Below are 16,332 nucleotides of genomic sequence, written 5' to 3'. Positions count from 1 at the left end.
ACAACTTGAGGAGAGACATGACCTTTCACCTTGAAAAGGGCCTCTTTCCCAAGACAGCACCTGATCACACCTACAAGATGCTCTTAGACTGCAGTGAGGAGAAGGAACCAGAAAATGAACTGCCAGGGTTGGACGAACATCAAAGGCATTAGGAAAATGTTTCTCTCCCAGGATGGGAGGCTTAAAAATAAAATTTTCTGTCTCTTAGGAGACATTTGAGGAATATTAAAGGGGATTGAGCCTGGATGAGCTATCTGCTACAAGTCAAAGAGTACAGAGAGGAGGTAAGAGACTCAGTGCCAGTCTCACTCACTGTCACGAACTGCCAGAGGGACTGAAAGGAACTGGAATTCCCTCTCGGTACCTGGCATTCCCATTGTTGAGAAGGAGAAAGGACTATAACCTTGTGGTCCCTGAAATTTCTCCCAGACTCATTGCCAGGTGAGTTCAGATGAAAATTCTGGGGCTCAGAAAGAAAGGGGTTTGCTGGTGATTGCACAGTGGCTCCCCATATCCCCTTGTTCCCATGGCGGGATGGGGTGGGGGGAGATTTTCTGATGGAAGGACTATGTGCTGAATCACTGAGGGAACAGATGAATCTTTCTGCAGCCAGAGAAGCAGATGGAGGTCAAATTTGTAAGCTGGTAGGACCGAATTCTTGGCACCTGCTATGCTACAAGCAAATGCTACAACCTGACCATTCCACGCCAGGTTTAGGGTGAGCCTGTGGCACAGCCTGAAGGCCGGGAGCTGCCTGAAGTGCTTGCAGGCTGAAGCCAGCAGCTGTAGGCTAAGAGGAAAGGACCATACATATCTTCCAGATAGGATCCTGGGAGAGAGGAAAGGTCACTGACCCTGGCTCAAAGTAACTGCCTGCTCCCTGCCAGAGTATCTGTATGTGAGGCCGTGCCTACATGTTATCTGGCATCTGCACCACAGGGCTGCACCACACATCCAATAGTCAGCTGAAAGGAGCAGAGGGACCCCCAGCCAGGGCCCTAGGAGGGGGTAATGGGTGGCACTTCACTGACCCAGCACCACCAAGAGGTGAAGGGGACAGCACAGAGGGCGGGCACTGGGCTCTTGGGTCCCACAAACCTGACTCAGCCCAGCCATTTGTTAGCTGTGTGGCCTTGGACTCCACCTCCTGGGGGCCTCTCACCTGGTATGTTGATAAGATTATGTGATGAAAAGGCATATAAAGCACGACACACTGCCTGGCATGCACACTCAAGCAATGGAGTGACATTTACTATCCCATGTATCTGAAGATTTTTGGGTAACTGAAGAGCCCTGTAAATTGGCATCTATTTTGCTTTCTCTCCCACTGTTTCAATCCACTTCAGCAGGGCCTCACAGGTTTGCCTAGTGTCTCAGCATATATTATGTACTCCTTCCTTTTAATACCCAAAGATTCCATTTTAATTATTTTGATGGATCTTTTCCTACAAATTGGATACAGGCTTCCATGCCTATTCATCACAGTCCTTGGCAGCTCCTGGCCCAGCTACTCAGCCTCTGGTGATCCTGGGCCTTTGGAGGTCCTTAGCTCTCCACCAGCTCCCGGAGCCAACGGCTATCAGTTCAGTCGTCGTTTTACTCTGCTGTCAGGCTCTCTGCCTCTACTGTGTTGCTTTCCAATGTGTTGCTTCTAATCTCCTTCAGTCTGAGAATCATATTTCCAGGCTGGTTAGAACTGTGTGTAAAGTAAATGGGAAGAAGCTTGGAGAGGGAATCTAGGGCAGCTTTTCTCAAATAGACCACTGATGGCAAAAATCAGTCAGAAGAGTCTGTTTACAGTGCAGAGTCCCAGACCTCCCAAATCAACAGCTCTGGAATGGAGGCTCTGGAACCTATGTTTTAAACGAGCTCTTATGCATGGTTACATTTGAGAACCACTGGTTGGAGGCTAAGACAGCTGCTTCTGCTTTGAAGCTTTTTTGGCTTATTTCTAGTTCCTTTGGTAAGGAGAATGTGTTACTCTATCTTATTTTCCTACCATATTTTTCTGCATCCCACACCTTGTGTGGTTCCCCATCCTGTATCCATTTCTACGTCTAGGAGGATGACTGGTCCTAACCTAGGTGTAGCAGGGCCTGTATACACTCCCTGAACAAAACCAAGAAGCTGATAAACGTCCCTAGAGCTGCCCAGGATCAGGCAACAGCCCTGTTCATCACAGGCAGGAGCCAGGGCTGTGTGGTCAGGAGGCCTCTGATCCTCTCATGGCAATGTGGCCGCTTCTACCAACAGAAAAAACTTTTCCCAGCAGAGAGGTTCTTGGGACCTCTCCCAAGGCAGAATGATCATAGAAGCTACAGAGCCAGTTACAGGAGCACTCCCCCATAGTGCTTCAGCCCAAGTGGTGACACTAGGCTCTGCCTCTTGACCACTCTGACTCCTACACATCATGCAAGGCCCAAGGTTACTTCCTCTTCAGATACTACCCTGTCCACTCCGGCCCTCCAGGACTCCTCCCTTCTCTAAACTCTTAGGGCGCAAAGAATCTATAGCAATAATCATGACCATAACAGCTAACATCTACGGAGGGGTTACAGTCTTCCAGGCACGGTCTAAGCTTTACATTCTCCTGTGCGATCCTCAGGACGATGAGGTGATATTATTGTATGTGATCTTACAGATGAGTACACTGATGTTGTGAGGTGCAGCACCTTGCTCAGGGCTGCACAGCTGGCAAGTAGCCCTGTAGGAAACTGAATCCAGGCACCTGCCTCCTGAGCTTGCCCTCCTAACCACTAAGCTACTGACTGCAACCAAATGCCTAGAAAGGAACTGGACTAGGAGCCAGAGGACCGGACTCCTTGTCCTGGTTCTACCCAGTACCTCGGGCAGGTCACTCTGGGCCTGTTTCCTTATTTGGGAAAATGAAGGGGTTGGACTGGATCTCCAAGAGTCCCTCATGCTAAGGCCCTGGCCTTACTGGAACACCTTCACTTCCAGAAACACTGGGGTGACTCAGTGCACATTGTGCATGTGTCTGGCCCTTAACAGCCTCATTTCTCAATAGGAATAAGTCCTTTCCATGACTCAATTTAGGGAGCCAGATCAAACCAGATCAGGCAATCCATCAAGGTCCTTCTTGCAGTTCATGTGTCCTTCCTATTTCTGGGCCCTGGAGGGGCCCTGCCACTTGCACCTGCTTCTTTGATCTTACTGACTCACTTATTCAACTCTCACTGACTGAAGTGTGTGCCAGAAGGTGTAGTGCAAGGGCTGGACAGAGACTGGAGGCCTGGTAGCTGCCTTTAGGAAATTCTCGACCTAGTGAGCTAAAACGGGTCAGCAGATAATTACAGTGTCACAGCACAGAAAAGCAACACTTGGAAGTAGGTGTGTGTGTGTGTGTGTGTATGCGCGCGTGCGCGTGTCCATGCGCATGCGCACACATACACGTGTATGTGTGCAGGGAAGCTGGGTAGAAAGGAGAGGCCACATCATCTTTATTAAACAGGTGAGGAAACAGGCTCAGGAGATAAAACCGTCCCTGGTCCTCACAGCTAAAAAATGGCAGGGCTAGAATTCCAACCCAGGTCCTCTTGGCCTCAAGCCTACTGCTTTTTCCCTCTACACCAAGGCATGAGTATTCATATCTATACATCTTGCGGTGGGCTTCTATCTGCATACCGACATCCTCATGTCTACCATTCCCTGAGGGCTGAGCTCTGCACCTGGGCAGCAGGGATGGAGGGAGGTGGGTAGGTCTGAGGGACAGGCAGTGTGGATAGGTGGGAAGACTGGATGATGATGAAGGCACTGAGTTTGACTCCCAGATCCTGGTTTGGACAGCAGGTGGGAAGAGGTGCCTGTCAGAGAGGAACAACGCAGGGGATAAGGTAGTGGGAACTGGGGTTCAAGAGCAGGTATGTTTCAGGTTCAGCTCTGACGGGCGAGTGACCTAGCATTCTAACTCACCCACTGCCCCTTCTTCCGCCAAATCATTCTCTGGGCCTTCTTCACCCAGGCCATCTTTGGAAGAGTGGCAGAAAGCGGGGGAAGTTGTTGGCCTTATACACAGGATACTAAAGATCACAGATGATCATGCCATATTATCTGAACAGGCCGGCAACTGCTGTGTCCAGCACCATGACTCAGGAAGTTGGCTCAGAAGCACAGTGAAGACAACTCCCATCCAGGAATGTGAGAGCAAACATTTGTTTACTGCCTTCTTGTCAGTAAGTCCTTTCATATACATCTGTCTTTTGATCCCCAACCACCCTGGGAGATAGCTTCCCATTTTATAAATGAGGCTCTGATGGATGCTTAGAGAAGAGCAATCGTTCATCTGAAAAAAGGGAAGGTAAAAAAGGAAAAGAAAATAGGTTTTTATCAAAGTCCTGCTCTGTGCCAGGAATCAACCAGTGCACTTTTGGATATATTAACAAACCTATTCTCTCAAAATCTCTACATGCAGCATCAATAGCTGCATTTTAAGAGTTCTAAATAAGTTCAAGTTCAAGTCACCAGAGTTCTGTTAAGTGACTTAGGAACCTAGCTAGGGAGGTGGAGATTTGTATGCAGCGCCAGCCCTGGAGTCCAGAGTTCATTCACTAGCTCTATGCATTCAGTCAACAACCATTTCTCCAATACCTACTATAATGCTGCACACTTAGGAACAAAAAGATGTACAGAACAGACAGGCTCTGCCATGGCAGAGTGTAAATATGTCAAGCCCCATCTTGGAAAAGTACAAGGTGCTCTGGGTAGATGTAACAAGGTCCCCAACTCTGCTTCTCGGGAGCAGTGACATTTGAGACAAGAGCTGACAGATGTCAACTGAGAGTTAGTGAGACAGAATGGGCATGGAGAGGAGGCATGTTCTAGGCAGATGAAACGGATGAACAATATGTGCAAAGGATTTGAGTTGGTAAAGAGTTTGTGATGTTCCAGGGACTACATAATGACCAGGGTGGCTGTAAAAACAGCCCACAGGACCAGGTCATGCAGGGCCATGTGGGCCATGTCTAAGGTTTTTGAAGTTCAAGTCATCAAAAAGTTCTAAGTTGTTGGCACAATCGGAGTGGTTGTTAAATAAGACTCTGACTGCCAAGAGGAGAATGGCCTGCAGTGAGAGCAGAGACATCAGGAAGTTTTCCTGGGGATGTAAGAGAGGGACGAAGGAGGGCTGGACTTAGAGGCCTAGGGAGAAGTGGATGGGGAGTAAGCTCCCAAGGAGCAAGCCAACAGGGCTTTGGATTAGCCCCGTGTGGCAAGATGGGAGAGGAAGAAGTGGCAGTAACTGCCAGGCTCTCCCCTCTGGCCTGCAGCCCCACACCTCCCCTGAGCAGGTTAGGGCAGAGCGCCATGGGTGAGGCACATGCTGAATCCTACCCTGTTAGCTAGATCTAAGTTATAGACAATAGAGTCATTCCTGTGATTCTTTTCCAAATGCCATGATGTCTGTGTCCCAGAGCTAGGCTCACCCATTTAGCAAGATTCACCTGCTACAGCACAAGCCTAATTACCTATAATGTTACGCCGTCTGCTCACTAGTCCTGACCAGAACTATCCTTGCTCCTGCCCAAGGGCTTGTGAAAAGAAATCTCTCAGGAAACTCATGGCCAAACTCTCCAAGCCAGTGAAATTTTAAGTCCTCTCACCAGCTGTGGTTACCTCATTGAGCACCACGACCCAGGCAACCTGGCATGACTGCCAGCCCAGGAAGGGACTGCTGCTGCTGGAAACCAAGCTAGGGACAGAGATGCTGCACATGGAGCTTTATTTGCTTCTGATATGTACAGGTATATACAGTTGGTGTGAATATATGGTACACTATTTCACAAAATTATCTTACACCCCGTGCACACTCCTGGGTGGGAAGCGGTGATTCTGTTCCGAATACCCCACAAATGGTGGAGGAAAAGGATGCTAACAGGAGCCAGCCCCTCTCTGAGGACATTCATGGGGGTGGCCTGCCCCCTTACCCAGGCACTGAAGACCTCCCACGGACAGTCTGTGCCTCCCACCTGCTCTGGGCACTTGCAGCTGCTTCCAAAGGCTTTCTCCTCAAGCAGAAGAACACTTGTGTGTGGCGGAGGCTGTCGAAAAGAAGCAACGGCCCCCACTCATCAACAGTGGCAAACTGATACCTGACACCGAGGGCCTAACCAGGACCCTTCATCCTGGGTTTGAGGGTGAAGGCTCTCCCCCATCCCCAGCATAGGCACAGACTTCTACCCCAGTGCAGCCCGGCCTCACGGGGCACTGGCATGCATCTTCTCCAGGCAACTTGTCCAGAACATGACCAGCCGGTTGTTGCGGTTGATGCAGAAGTCCATGAAGTCCTTCAGCAGCCTATCAGCAAACTTCTCGTCCCCTGTGGCACTGGAGCGCCACGTCTTGGTGAGCATGGTGTTGTAGGCCCAGTTGTAGCCAATCCGCTCCTCGCAGAACATGTTCTGGTTGCTGGAGCTGGTGGAGTTCCGCCGCCGCCGCTGCCCCGAAAACTTGCGCTTGGAGTAGGGCAGCTGCAGAAACACTGTTCCTGAAGAGGAAGAGGGGGGCCTGTGTTGCCACCAGGAGGGCACCTGGAGTTGGGTGAGGTGGTTCAGCCACCACAGATTCAGAGCAAGGTAAGGGAGCACTGTGAACCAAGCCAGACCCCCACAGGGTTCACGCACCAGCCACAGGGGCCCACCTGCCCAAGTTTTGCCCGTAGCTCCTCACCTGTAACATGGATGTACTGAGGCTTGTTCTCAGCAGGGAAGTTAAAAGCGGAGGCAGAATATTTATCTTGCACAAACCCAAACCTAAGGAAAGGTCAGGAAAATGCACTGATTAGGGCCTCCATAGCTAAAGGGACGAGAGGAGAGAGTGTGACTAAAAGGACTCTGACAGCCTGAGATAAAGAGATCTGGAAAGACCTCTTTCAAGATGGAACATGCGGGCTGCTTATTTTTGTCCTTATGACTTCCCAAACCTCTACCCCTTAAAATACCACGACTCACCAGACCTCCCGCCCAGCAGCCTTTCATCTCCATGGTCCCCTGCAGTGACCTCCCGCTCCCCACCCTCCTCATCCAGCCTTCATTTCGGCCCAGCTTCCTCTCCCTCCAGCAGCATGCCCCAGCTCTCCCAGCAGACATCCCCTCTGTGGTTCTCCCCATCCCTTCCTGTCCTGGACCTTTCCTCTGCCTCTCGCTAGAATCAACCTCCCATCCTAGTTGGCTGTTGCACCCATCCACATACTCAAGGGAAAGGTTCTTATCTTAATCCACCTCAGCCACTCCTCTCTCCCTTTCTGTACAGTTCTTATACTAAGCACAAAGAAGGTTCTCAATAAAGGCCTTGAAGTGAAATGGAATGACATATCTCAAGTGAGAAACACCAATCTGGGGTTCTCTGCTTTGCTATGCTCTGGAAATGGGCTGGAGGAGCCATTTTTCATCTATGACATGTTCTATTCCTGGTTTTTCTATTTCCATAAAGCACATTTATTACTGCTCTCCCTGCTCAGAGCTGTTAAGGATGTGTTAACAGATGTGCTCCTGCTCTCTAAGTCTGAGAGGCTTATGTAATGAAAGTAGTGAACTAAAGCAGGTAAAATACCTGTCTCCTTTCCTGGACTAGTTCCTCGGGGAACTCAGTTGTGCATTTTCTATATAAACCATCAGCTTTACAGTGGCATTCCATTATTATTTACAGAGGAACACATGAAATCAAATATGCAAATTAAACAGGCTAATACACACTGCAAGCTCCCTCATCTATAGGCTGATTCTCTCATGTGTAGGAATAATCTGGATTTTGCCTTTGCTTCCTCTCTATTTTCCAATCAAGGCTATTGATTTACTCAGCATGGACCAGCCTGAGCAGAGAATTTTTGTCTCATTTCTTCCTTAGGTCACCAAAAAAGACCTTTATTTTTTAAAATTTATTTATTTATTTTTTTCTGGCAGCTGCCTGGTATGGGGATCTGAATCCTTGACCTTGATGTTGTCAGCACCATGCTCTACCAGCTAAGCCAGCCCAAGATCTTTATTTTTTAAAAGGCAATTTAACCACATGGTTCCTGGCTACCTCACTGTTCACCAGGGGAGAACGCAAGCCAGGATCGCAGTGAGGGCAGGGGGCTCCCATCTCTAGGTAGGGGTTGTACTAATCTCACCCCAACTGTATAGATGAAGATGAAGGAGGAGCTGAGAGCCACAGCAAAGGAGGTCCAGGGAAGATGGACACTTTTCTTGCTCTTTCTGAGGTGAACCTTATGGGTAGGCCAATGTGTCATTTCCGAGCCACATTCCCGCATAGTACTCCACTCAGCACAGAAGCTACATATTAAACAACTGCACTGGGCAAGGCACTTTGCTAGGCATCGTGGAAAGAAACAAAAGTGAGGAAAATGCATACTCTTCAGGGACCCCCAAATAATGTAACTGACTGACAGAGTGTTTTGGAAGAAAGGGGAAGGACCTGGTAACCTCTGGAGGAGGAAGATTCTGACAAGTGTAGAAGGGGGCAGGAGCTCAGGTATGGGAGGTAGGAGAGGGTTTAGGTGAAGGGACACACAGCACAGTCTGGTGCAGTGATGAAGAGGACTGGTCAAAGATGTGTGAGGAAACTGGAGGCTGGAAAAGCAGGCTGAAGAGGAAAGGGCAATAGTTTAGAGAAGATATAACCAGGATCTGGACTGAGGGGGATCAGGAGGAGGACAGTATGAAGGAAAAAAGCAGATCTGACAATAAAGGTTATGTCCCAAGTGATATCCAGCTGGCAAAGTGCAACAACTGCCTGGTGAGGTATGAGGCAAGCAGCGTAAGAGCTGCTTAAAAATCTGTCAGTTGGAGGGTCTTCCTAATGACTACTGTTTTCTGAGGGCTCACCAGGAACAACAGAGAACACTGCCAACAGCCCCAGGAGGGCTGAAGCTTGGCAATTCCAAGTTCGTCAGTCAGATACTGGGGGAGGTGGAGATGGACCAGGCCCATCTCCTTCCCACATCAAGGCCCTTTCCCACTGAGCACTGTGCTCCCAGCCTTCTACCCCAAATTTGTACACCCTCTTACTAGGAGGAAATCAGCTCCCCTTGCGTTTATTCCACAGCCTTTACTAAGCACCTGAGCTAGGTCTATGAACAAAAGGGTAGACCTTAGAAAAAGATCTAAGATAAGACAGGGCTAACTTGTTGGAAGAGACTGAAGAGTCTGGACTTCACCCTATGGCTATGAGTGTGAACATATGCGTGTGGGGTGTAAAAGCTGATTCTTGAACAAGGAGATATGACACTAAAGAAGGTGTAGTGAGAGGATCACTGAAGCGAGAACAGGCGGCTTGGTTTCCACCATGATCATCATGAAGTAGCAATTGGACACCAAGTTAGTGATGTCTGGAGACAGCGTGGTTTGCTAGACTGCCCTAGGGGGAGCTATCTAAGGCGAAGAAAGGCACCAAGAAATACCTACTGACTCATCTACTGCTTTTAAACCATTCATTGTCTTTTCAACACCTATTGAGGGTCTCCTGACACATTTTACAATTTTCCATTTCATGTTATCTCCTAGAAAGCTCAGCTCAGGGTCTTGTTGGAGGCTAAGGAGAGAGTTCTATGTTCTCCCCTCAACTGGAAGAAGAAGTTAATGAGGTCTGAAAAACAGTTACAGGAACTAAGGAGAATAGTGCTTATCTCTGAAACCAAGGCAAAGAGTCCTGCTGGAGATAAGCAGCAAATTTGTCACTGGTAGAATAAATCCCCTTCCCTAGGAATAGAACAAACTGGGTTTCACTTTGGTAACTGTTATTCAAGATAAACACTGATTCCCTCCTACTATTCCCTCAAGCTAAGGGACAAACCTGTGTGCAATGGCTTCCTGGAAAAGGTGCATTCGATCCCAGTATGTTTCTGGTTCAAAGCCTGAATGGAAAAAAGAATAAATGCTGAGTTGTCATACAAGGTTTATAATTCTCCCTGGGTCTGGTCTTCCATACTCTTCATTACTCTTGGCAATTCTTGCCCCTTAAGCCTAATCTCTGCTTCTCTGCACTATCTGCTTTGGGAAAGACTGCCTCTCTCCCAAGGTTCAAAGAAAGGACAGCTGTTGATTTACATCATCCCTCCCCACCAGCTACAGCAGGGTCTAGAAAGGTGATGAGTCCTCAGCAGCCAGTGTGGGCTACCAGAAATCAGTATAAGACTCATTCTAATGACAAATGATTTTCTATGCCAAAAGCTGAAAGGAGCATGATATTAAAGTACAAACAGAATGTAAACTTTAAATGCATGTGAGCTGCTTCTAAAGAATGACAATGACAACAAAAATCTCATTTTTTAATGTTACCAATTTTCCATTTCCCTACAAGGAATCCAATATTACCAGCTTCATTTCAGGGGTGGGGAAATTGAAGTAAATAAATATAAAAATGAATTTTTGAAAAGTGATTAGTTGGGGGAGGGGAGCAGAGCAAACGAGTCCCCTTCACCATCAACCACTTCATTGCTCCAGCTTCACTCCTGCAAGGCTGTTGCTCAGGACCAGGAGCTGAGTGAGGAGGTGGGAGGGCTGCGGCAGGTTGTCACTAGCAACAGGCAACACAGCTAGGGCTGCTGTCAGCATGGAGGTTCTGGGGGCTCGAGCAGCAACTGCACAGACATCCCAAAGGTCAGTGGTGCCTACAGTGGCTTTGTTACTCTTTCCACATTTGGAATTTTCTATCTAGGATGGATTTGAGGATTTAGGGCAATTGAAGAGTGAAAAAGAAAAAAGACTGGTTTTAATAGGAAAAAAAAATACACACAGTACATTCTTGTCAGATTTTTAAGATTTTGAATGCACTGTTATAGGAAGCGGAGATAACAAGAGAAGAGGCACAGAAGCAAGAAAATCGATTTTTAGATTCAAGTCCTTATTCCTTTAAACTAGGACCCCTTCTTCAGCTGTAGCCATGGCAACCAACAGAGGATGCTGGTCTTGAAGACTGGGTTACAACTGGCAGTGAAAACCAACGCGCACAAAATGTCCTCCAATGCCAGCCCTGTGAGCAATCCTGTCTGTTACATGAGGATGAAAAACCCCAAAAGAGTCTTTGGACAGTACAAGGGAAGATCTCTCTGTTCCCTCAACATATTAAAAACAACATTATAAGAATCTGCTTGGCTTAAAATGGTCCTATATGAATACAATCATTTGGCATTTCAGGACTGCATAAATGGTCCTCTCTCAGCCAAGCTGTGAGGTTAAACGAGAATGTGTGTGTGTGCAAAGGGTGCTCAGTAAGCTCTACATGTCATGGAACCTATGGCCTTCAGTGGGGAGGGGCTCTGTGGGGCTCACCTGGAACCCCAACCATCACTTAGAACATTGTGTCTATACAAAAATGGAAGACATGTATAGAAAAAATGTCTTCTTTCCGTGTAAACAAGGAATACACAGATGGGCCTTTGGAATAAAGGCTTTTTGTACCATGGGAGCAGCCTGTCAAATGAAAAGTACAGGAATACTTAGCGTGGCCCATGTCAGCCAGCAAGACCTCCTCACCCACTGGGTGAGTTCTCTGACACTGACCATGTCACAGACTTACAAGGGCACAGGAAGAAAGTATCTCCCTTATGTTAAAAGTTACTTCCTTCACATCTATAATCTCCATAGCTGAGAAACTACAGGGCTCCTGACATAGCAGCATCAACTCTAGCTTTTTGTTTTAAAAAAGATCATCTGTGAACTCACTGAAAGCTTTTCATGAGCTATTTACATGTTCACCTGCAATGAATGCTTGGTGATTAAAAAGCGATGTGCTGTGTAAAGTAGAGCTCATCCTTTGATCTATCCTAAACCTGTCCTCAGGGTTCTGGTGGACTGGGGTTGAGCAGCAGGTTGGGGTAAGCCCTGTGTGCTCCCTTTCCGGTCGACAACCCCACTTCTGAGGGAAAGGTCCTGATCTGGGTCCTACTGTTCTCCTCCAAGTCTCCTCCTGCTCTGCTTTGCCTTCCTTGAGATGTGGGACTTGAGTCACGTGCACTATTCCAGGGACTGACACGCTACAGCTTTGCGTAAAAGGACACTTTCCTGTTTTGCTTTCAATGCCCCCTCTTTGGGGCCCTTTTGCACAAACAGCACATGCAAGCCTCCTATGAGGTTCAAATCCCCCCAGCCCAAACCAGTTAGGTTGGAGCATATGAAAGGTGAGCATGGGAGAATACCAGTGTCACTTGTGATTTACAGTCCATAACACCCTCTCTCACCCCCCACTCTGCTCCAAGCCTTATGACAGTCTTCCTGAGTTGGTAAGGCAGCTCTAGACACTCCCATTTAAAAAATTTGGAACTCAAGGCTCAGAGACATTAAATGATTTGTCCTGGGTTACCCAGGCACTAAGTGAAGAACAGGATTAAAACCGATCCTTTTGGCCCCCCATTGAAAGGCTCTTTCTTTCACTAGCCCATGTCAGATACATAGAGAGGTGTCCTTGGTGAGGGGAAGGGGCCTTACTCACTGAGACAGAACCTCCAGAGGGGAGTACTGCTTACTATCAAACAGATGCTCACTGCCCTCTTTGAGCAAGCAGCTGATGTTGAGCGGAATGAAGAGCTGGGCTCGAAGGGGATCGCCATACAGGTAACTGGGCAGGGCAAAAGGACCCTCCAAAACTGGGACCAACAAAAAGCCACAGGAGGTGGCTTTTCGATGCCAACCTTGGACCTGGTGGAAAGTACAGAAACAAACAGTGTTATTTCAAAGTTTTTTCAGACAAGAGAAAATACTTCCCAAGGAACAAACCTGCCAGAGCAGCAATACACATATTGGTTGGTGTGTTCATTTACTCACGATCACTGGCTCCAAACCAGTCCCGGACAGGAAAGAGCACAGTTTAACCTCCTGACAAATACTAGAAAAACTGAGAATTAAGCCCATGGCTCTTCTTCATGGCCCAGGCTTCTGCAATGTCAGTGTTTGTTTGGGAAGGAATAGACTAGACAGAGCTGAAACACTTCTCATTCTATGGGATGTCAAAGGAAGGTCACAGGATATAGGTTAAGTTCTTCAAATTCTGTCCTTTATCAGGAATTTAGTAAGTGCAAAGTACCAAACAGGAAAACAATCCACTCAGTCTGTCTGAAAGGAACATGACGGTAGGGTAGGAGATAACTGTGGTGGCCTCTGGCCAAAAGCAATACGCCCTGACCTGACAGAATAAGAGCCACTCTCTAGCAAATGCTCAAAGGCCACTTGCCTGAAGACTGAGAATATCAAGACAAACTTCCCATCAACAACATTTTCTTAGGGAACAGTGGCAATTTTCTAGTTCTTGAGATACTATTTTTAAACTATAAAAATGATGTATATTTTTTAAAAAGTTGATGGAAACAGATGAGATTTCTGTCAAATATTATTTTTTAAAAATACAGTTTGGGCCATACCCTGACTTAAACAAGTATGATTATATAAAAAATTGAAGGGAACCACTCTTAGCTTTTCTCCCAGAAACATTCATAGCAACAACAATTCAATAACAACAAAAAACCAAGATCTCCGTTTAACCAAAATAATTCCTAAGGCTTAGTCAACAACCTTTTTATTTTATGTAATATTTATCCTAATAAAACCTGATGTATAACAAATGTGGACATTGTCTTAAAATAATAACCTACATGAGAAAGTTTAAAAACTTAAAATAATGTTGACGGGATTAGCAGCTTTCAATGGGTTTTACATGAATAGATGTGAAAAGTGTGCTTTTTAAAGATAGTTGCTAAATTCTTCAGAGAAAATAAATACTCTTCTTCCTGCCCAAGGGTAGCTATATGTGTGTGTCTATGTATGCTGTGGTCATGTTGTTTTGAGATATGGTTATCTGGTAGGGCCTGCAAGGAGAACGCTTAAGCCTATTGGGTCAGAGGGCTAATTTTGCCTACAGGTCATCCCAGTGTCAAACCGCTGGGGAAGAGCTTGTATGCTCTGGAAGTTAAGCAGAACAAGCAGCTGGGCAACTTTTTGATCTGGACCTTAAGGATGTTTCCCAGATGAGTGTCCCTCCGAGGGAGTGGTATCCAAAGATGCTAATGCCATTTGGAAGCAGCTGGGCAGACAGACCTGGAAAAATCTCTCCTCCAGGATACCTACCATGTCTTGGGGGACAAAACTGGGCCTATGAGCTCTAGACAAAAAAAACCTTGCCAGCCAATGCTGTGCTCATTTCTCTTTTGTCATCTCCTAGCTCTTAGTAAACTCATTCTGAATTCTCCAGCTCCTCTCAGCTGTGCTTTGAGATGCTTGGGCTGGTGTTGGAGCGGAGCAGGACTCAGTTGAAGCCACAGAAAAATATTCTTTTTGGGTAAATGGGAAAGTGTATAAAAAGGAGTAGTAGACTGTAAAGATGGTTAATGACAGATCCTGGAAGATACTGACAGCTTGGCTAAGGAGTGTTTATTCTACAGGTACCGGGACTGGGGACAGGGCATGGCCAGGGATAGCTTCTTAGTGTGGGAACAATGAATGGTCTGATTAGAGAGGCAGGCCAAGATGAATTAAAAGGAAGAAAGACAGGCAGGAAGACCAGGGCTTCTCAACCTCAGCATTTGTGACATCTTGGACTGGTTAATTCTTTGTTGTAGGGGCTGTCCTGTGCATTGTAGGATTATGAGCAGCACCCCTGGTCTCTACCCACTAGATGCCAGTAGCATACCCCTTCCCCCTGGTCACTACCCACTAGATACCAGTAGCATTGTGACAAGCAAAAATATCTTCAGATATTGCCAAATGCCCTTGGGGAGCAACATTGCCCATGATTGAGAACCAGTGAGCTAAAAGTAGTGATGTTCATTAACAGGGGACCGGTTAAGCAAACCGTGGTACAAAAAAATAATAGAATATTCTGCAGCCCTTAATAACAATGAGGCAAAACAAAAACAAAAAACAAAAGACAACAACAAAACAAAAACAAAAAAACAAGGCAGACTTATTTGTACTGACACGGAAGACATATAGGCAATGGGAAAAATGCAATGTAAATAGTATGTATCCTATGCTACCATCTCTCTGTTAAAAAAAAGTAACTAACATGGTTTTACATGAAGTACCCTCGTACATGCATAGAATCTCTCTGGGAGTATACTCAACAAAGCAGTAGTGGTGGTTGCTTTTAGAGGAAGTCCCAGGGAACAAGGATGGGAGAGAGACTTACTTTTCACTCTAGACCAGTGATTTTCAACAGGGGGCAATCATCCCCCCTCCCTGGGGACATGTGGCAAGATCTGAAGACATTTTTGGTCATAACAGCTGAGAATGTGCTACTCGCATTTAGTAGGTAGGGACTGGGGATATTGCTCAATATTCTACAATGCATGGGACAGCCCCCCACAACAGAGAATTATCCAGTCTCACATGCTGGTAGTGCCAAAGGTGAGAAATCCTGATCTATATACCCTTTTTGACCGTCTGAATTTTTTACTATTTTAAATTTTTTTTTTCTTTTTTTGGTGCTGGCCAGTATGGGGATTCGAACCCTTGACACCGCACTCTAACTAACTGAGCTAGGCAGCCAGCCTATTTAGTTTTTTTCTAAAGACTATTCCAATAGTCTAGGTGAAAGGTAATAGGAGCCTGAACTGAAAAATAAGTGACAGGAATCTCTACTAAACATCTCCCATGTCCCTCTGCGAGGTGAGCCAAAGGCCCCGAACACACACGTGAAGGTTCTCACCATCTCAAAGAGCACTGCAGCTGTCACTGCCATCCAGTGTAGCTTGATCTCGAAGGCTGCGTTCAAGGAGAAGTTGCCGTGGTAATAACAGCTGCACCACTCCAGCCTGTCTGTGCGGTTGTTCACGTCAACGTCCAGGGTCACAGTTCTCTGTTCTGGGACAGTGGCAGCTATGTCACAGACAGGCCCCAAGAGAGGGAAAAGGAGGAAGAACAACTAAGCATCCAGATATGAAACTGCATAATCACTTAATAGAAAAACACAGATTCTAGAAGTTTCCTGGAAATTATCTATTACAGGGATTGGCAAACTTTTTCTGTAAATGGATTATATTCAAGGTTTTTAGGCCATATGGCTTCTGTCACAATTACTCAACTCAGCCATTATAGTGCAAAAGCAGCCATAGACATTATATAAATGAGTGGGCTCAGCTATGTTCCAATAAAACTTTATTTATAAAAACAGATGACTTTTTTTTTTTTTAGGGCAGTGAAATTATTCTGTATGATACTATAACGGTAGATATGTCATACATTTGTCCAAATCCATAGACTGTACAACACTGAAAGAGAACCCTACTGTAAACCATGGACTTTGGGTGATAATGATGTGGCAACACAGGCTCACAGACTGTAATAAATGTACCACTGTAGTGGCAGATGTTGATAGTGGGGGAAGCTA

The 16,332-nt window shown here is 46.4% G+C and overlaps 1 protein-coding gene across 7 annotated transcripts in view; it reads right to left on the bottom strand.

The window, feature by feature from the left end:
• Positions 1-5,749: 5,749 nt before the first annotated feature.
• DEPDC5 (DEP domain containing 5, GATOR1 subcomplex subunit) overlaps positions 5,750-16,332 on the bottom strand; it is a 127,026-nt gene continuing 116,443 nt past the window's right edge. For 5 of the 7 annotated variants that reach the window (XM_063088139.1, XM_063088138.1, XM_063088141.1 and 2 more), the window contains 5 exons: positions 15,652-15,821; positions 12,479-12,650; positions 9,808-9,868; positions 6,685-6,767; positions 5,750-6,502 (listed from right to left, as the gene is read on the bottom strand). In XM_063088139.1, coding sequence (XP_062944209.1) covers positions 6,213-6,502; positions 6,685-6,767; positions 9,808-9,868; positions 12,479-12,650; positions 15,652-15,821 — 776 coding nt within the window. In that variant the 3' untranslated portion in view covers positions 5,750-6,212. The remainder of the gene's footprint in view (positions 6,503-6,684; positions 6,768-9,807; positions 9,869-12,478; positions 12,651-15,651; positions 15,822-16,332) is intronic. The other 2 variants (XM_063088143.1, XM_063088144.1) reach the window with 1 other exon arrangement.

The sequence above is a fragment of the Cynocephalus volans genome, chromosome 2 (genome assembly GCF_027409185.1).
Source record: "Cynocephalus volans isolate mCynVol1 chromosome 2, mCynVol1.pri, whole genome shotgun sequence".
Classification (NCBI taxonomy): Eukaryota; Metazoa; Chordata; class Mammalia; order Dermoptera; family Cynocephalidae; genus Cynocephalus; species Cynocephalus volans.
This window is presented reverse-complemented; position numbering and strand designations above follow the sequence as displayed.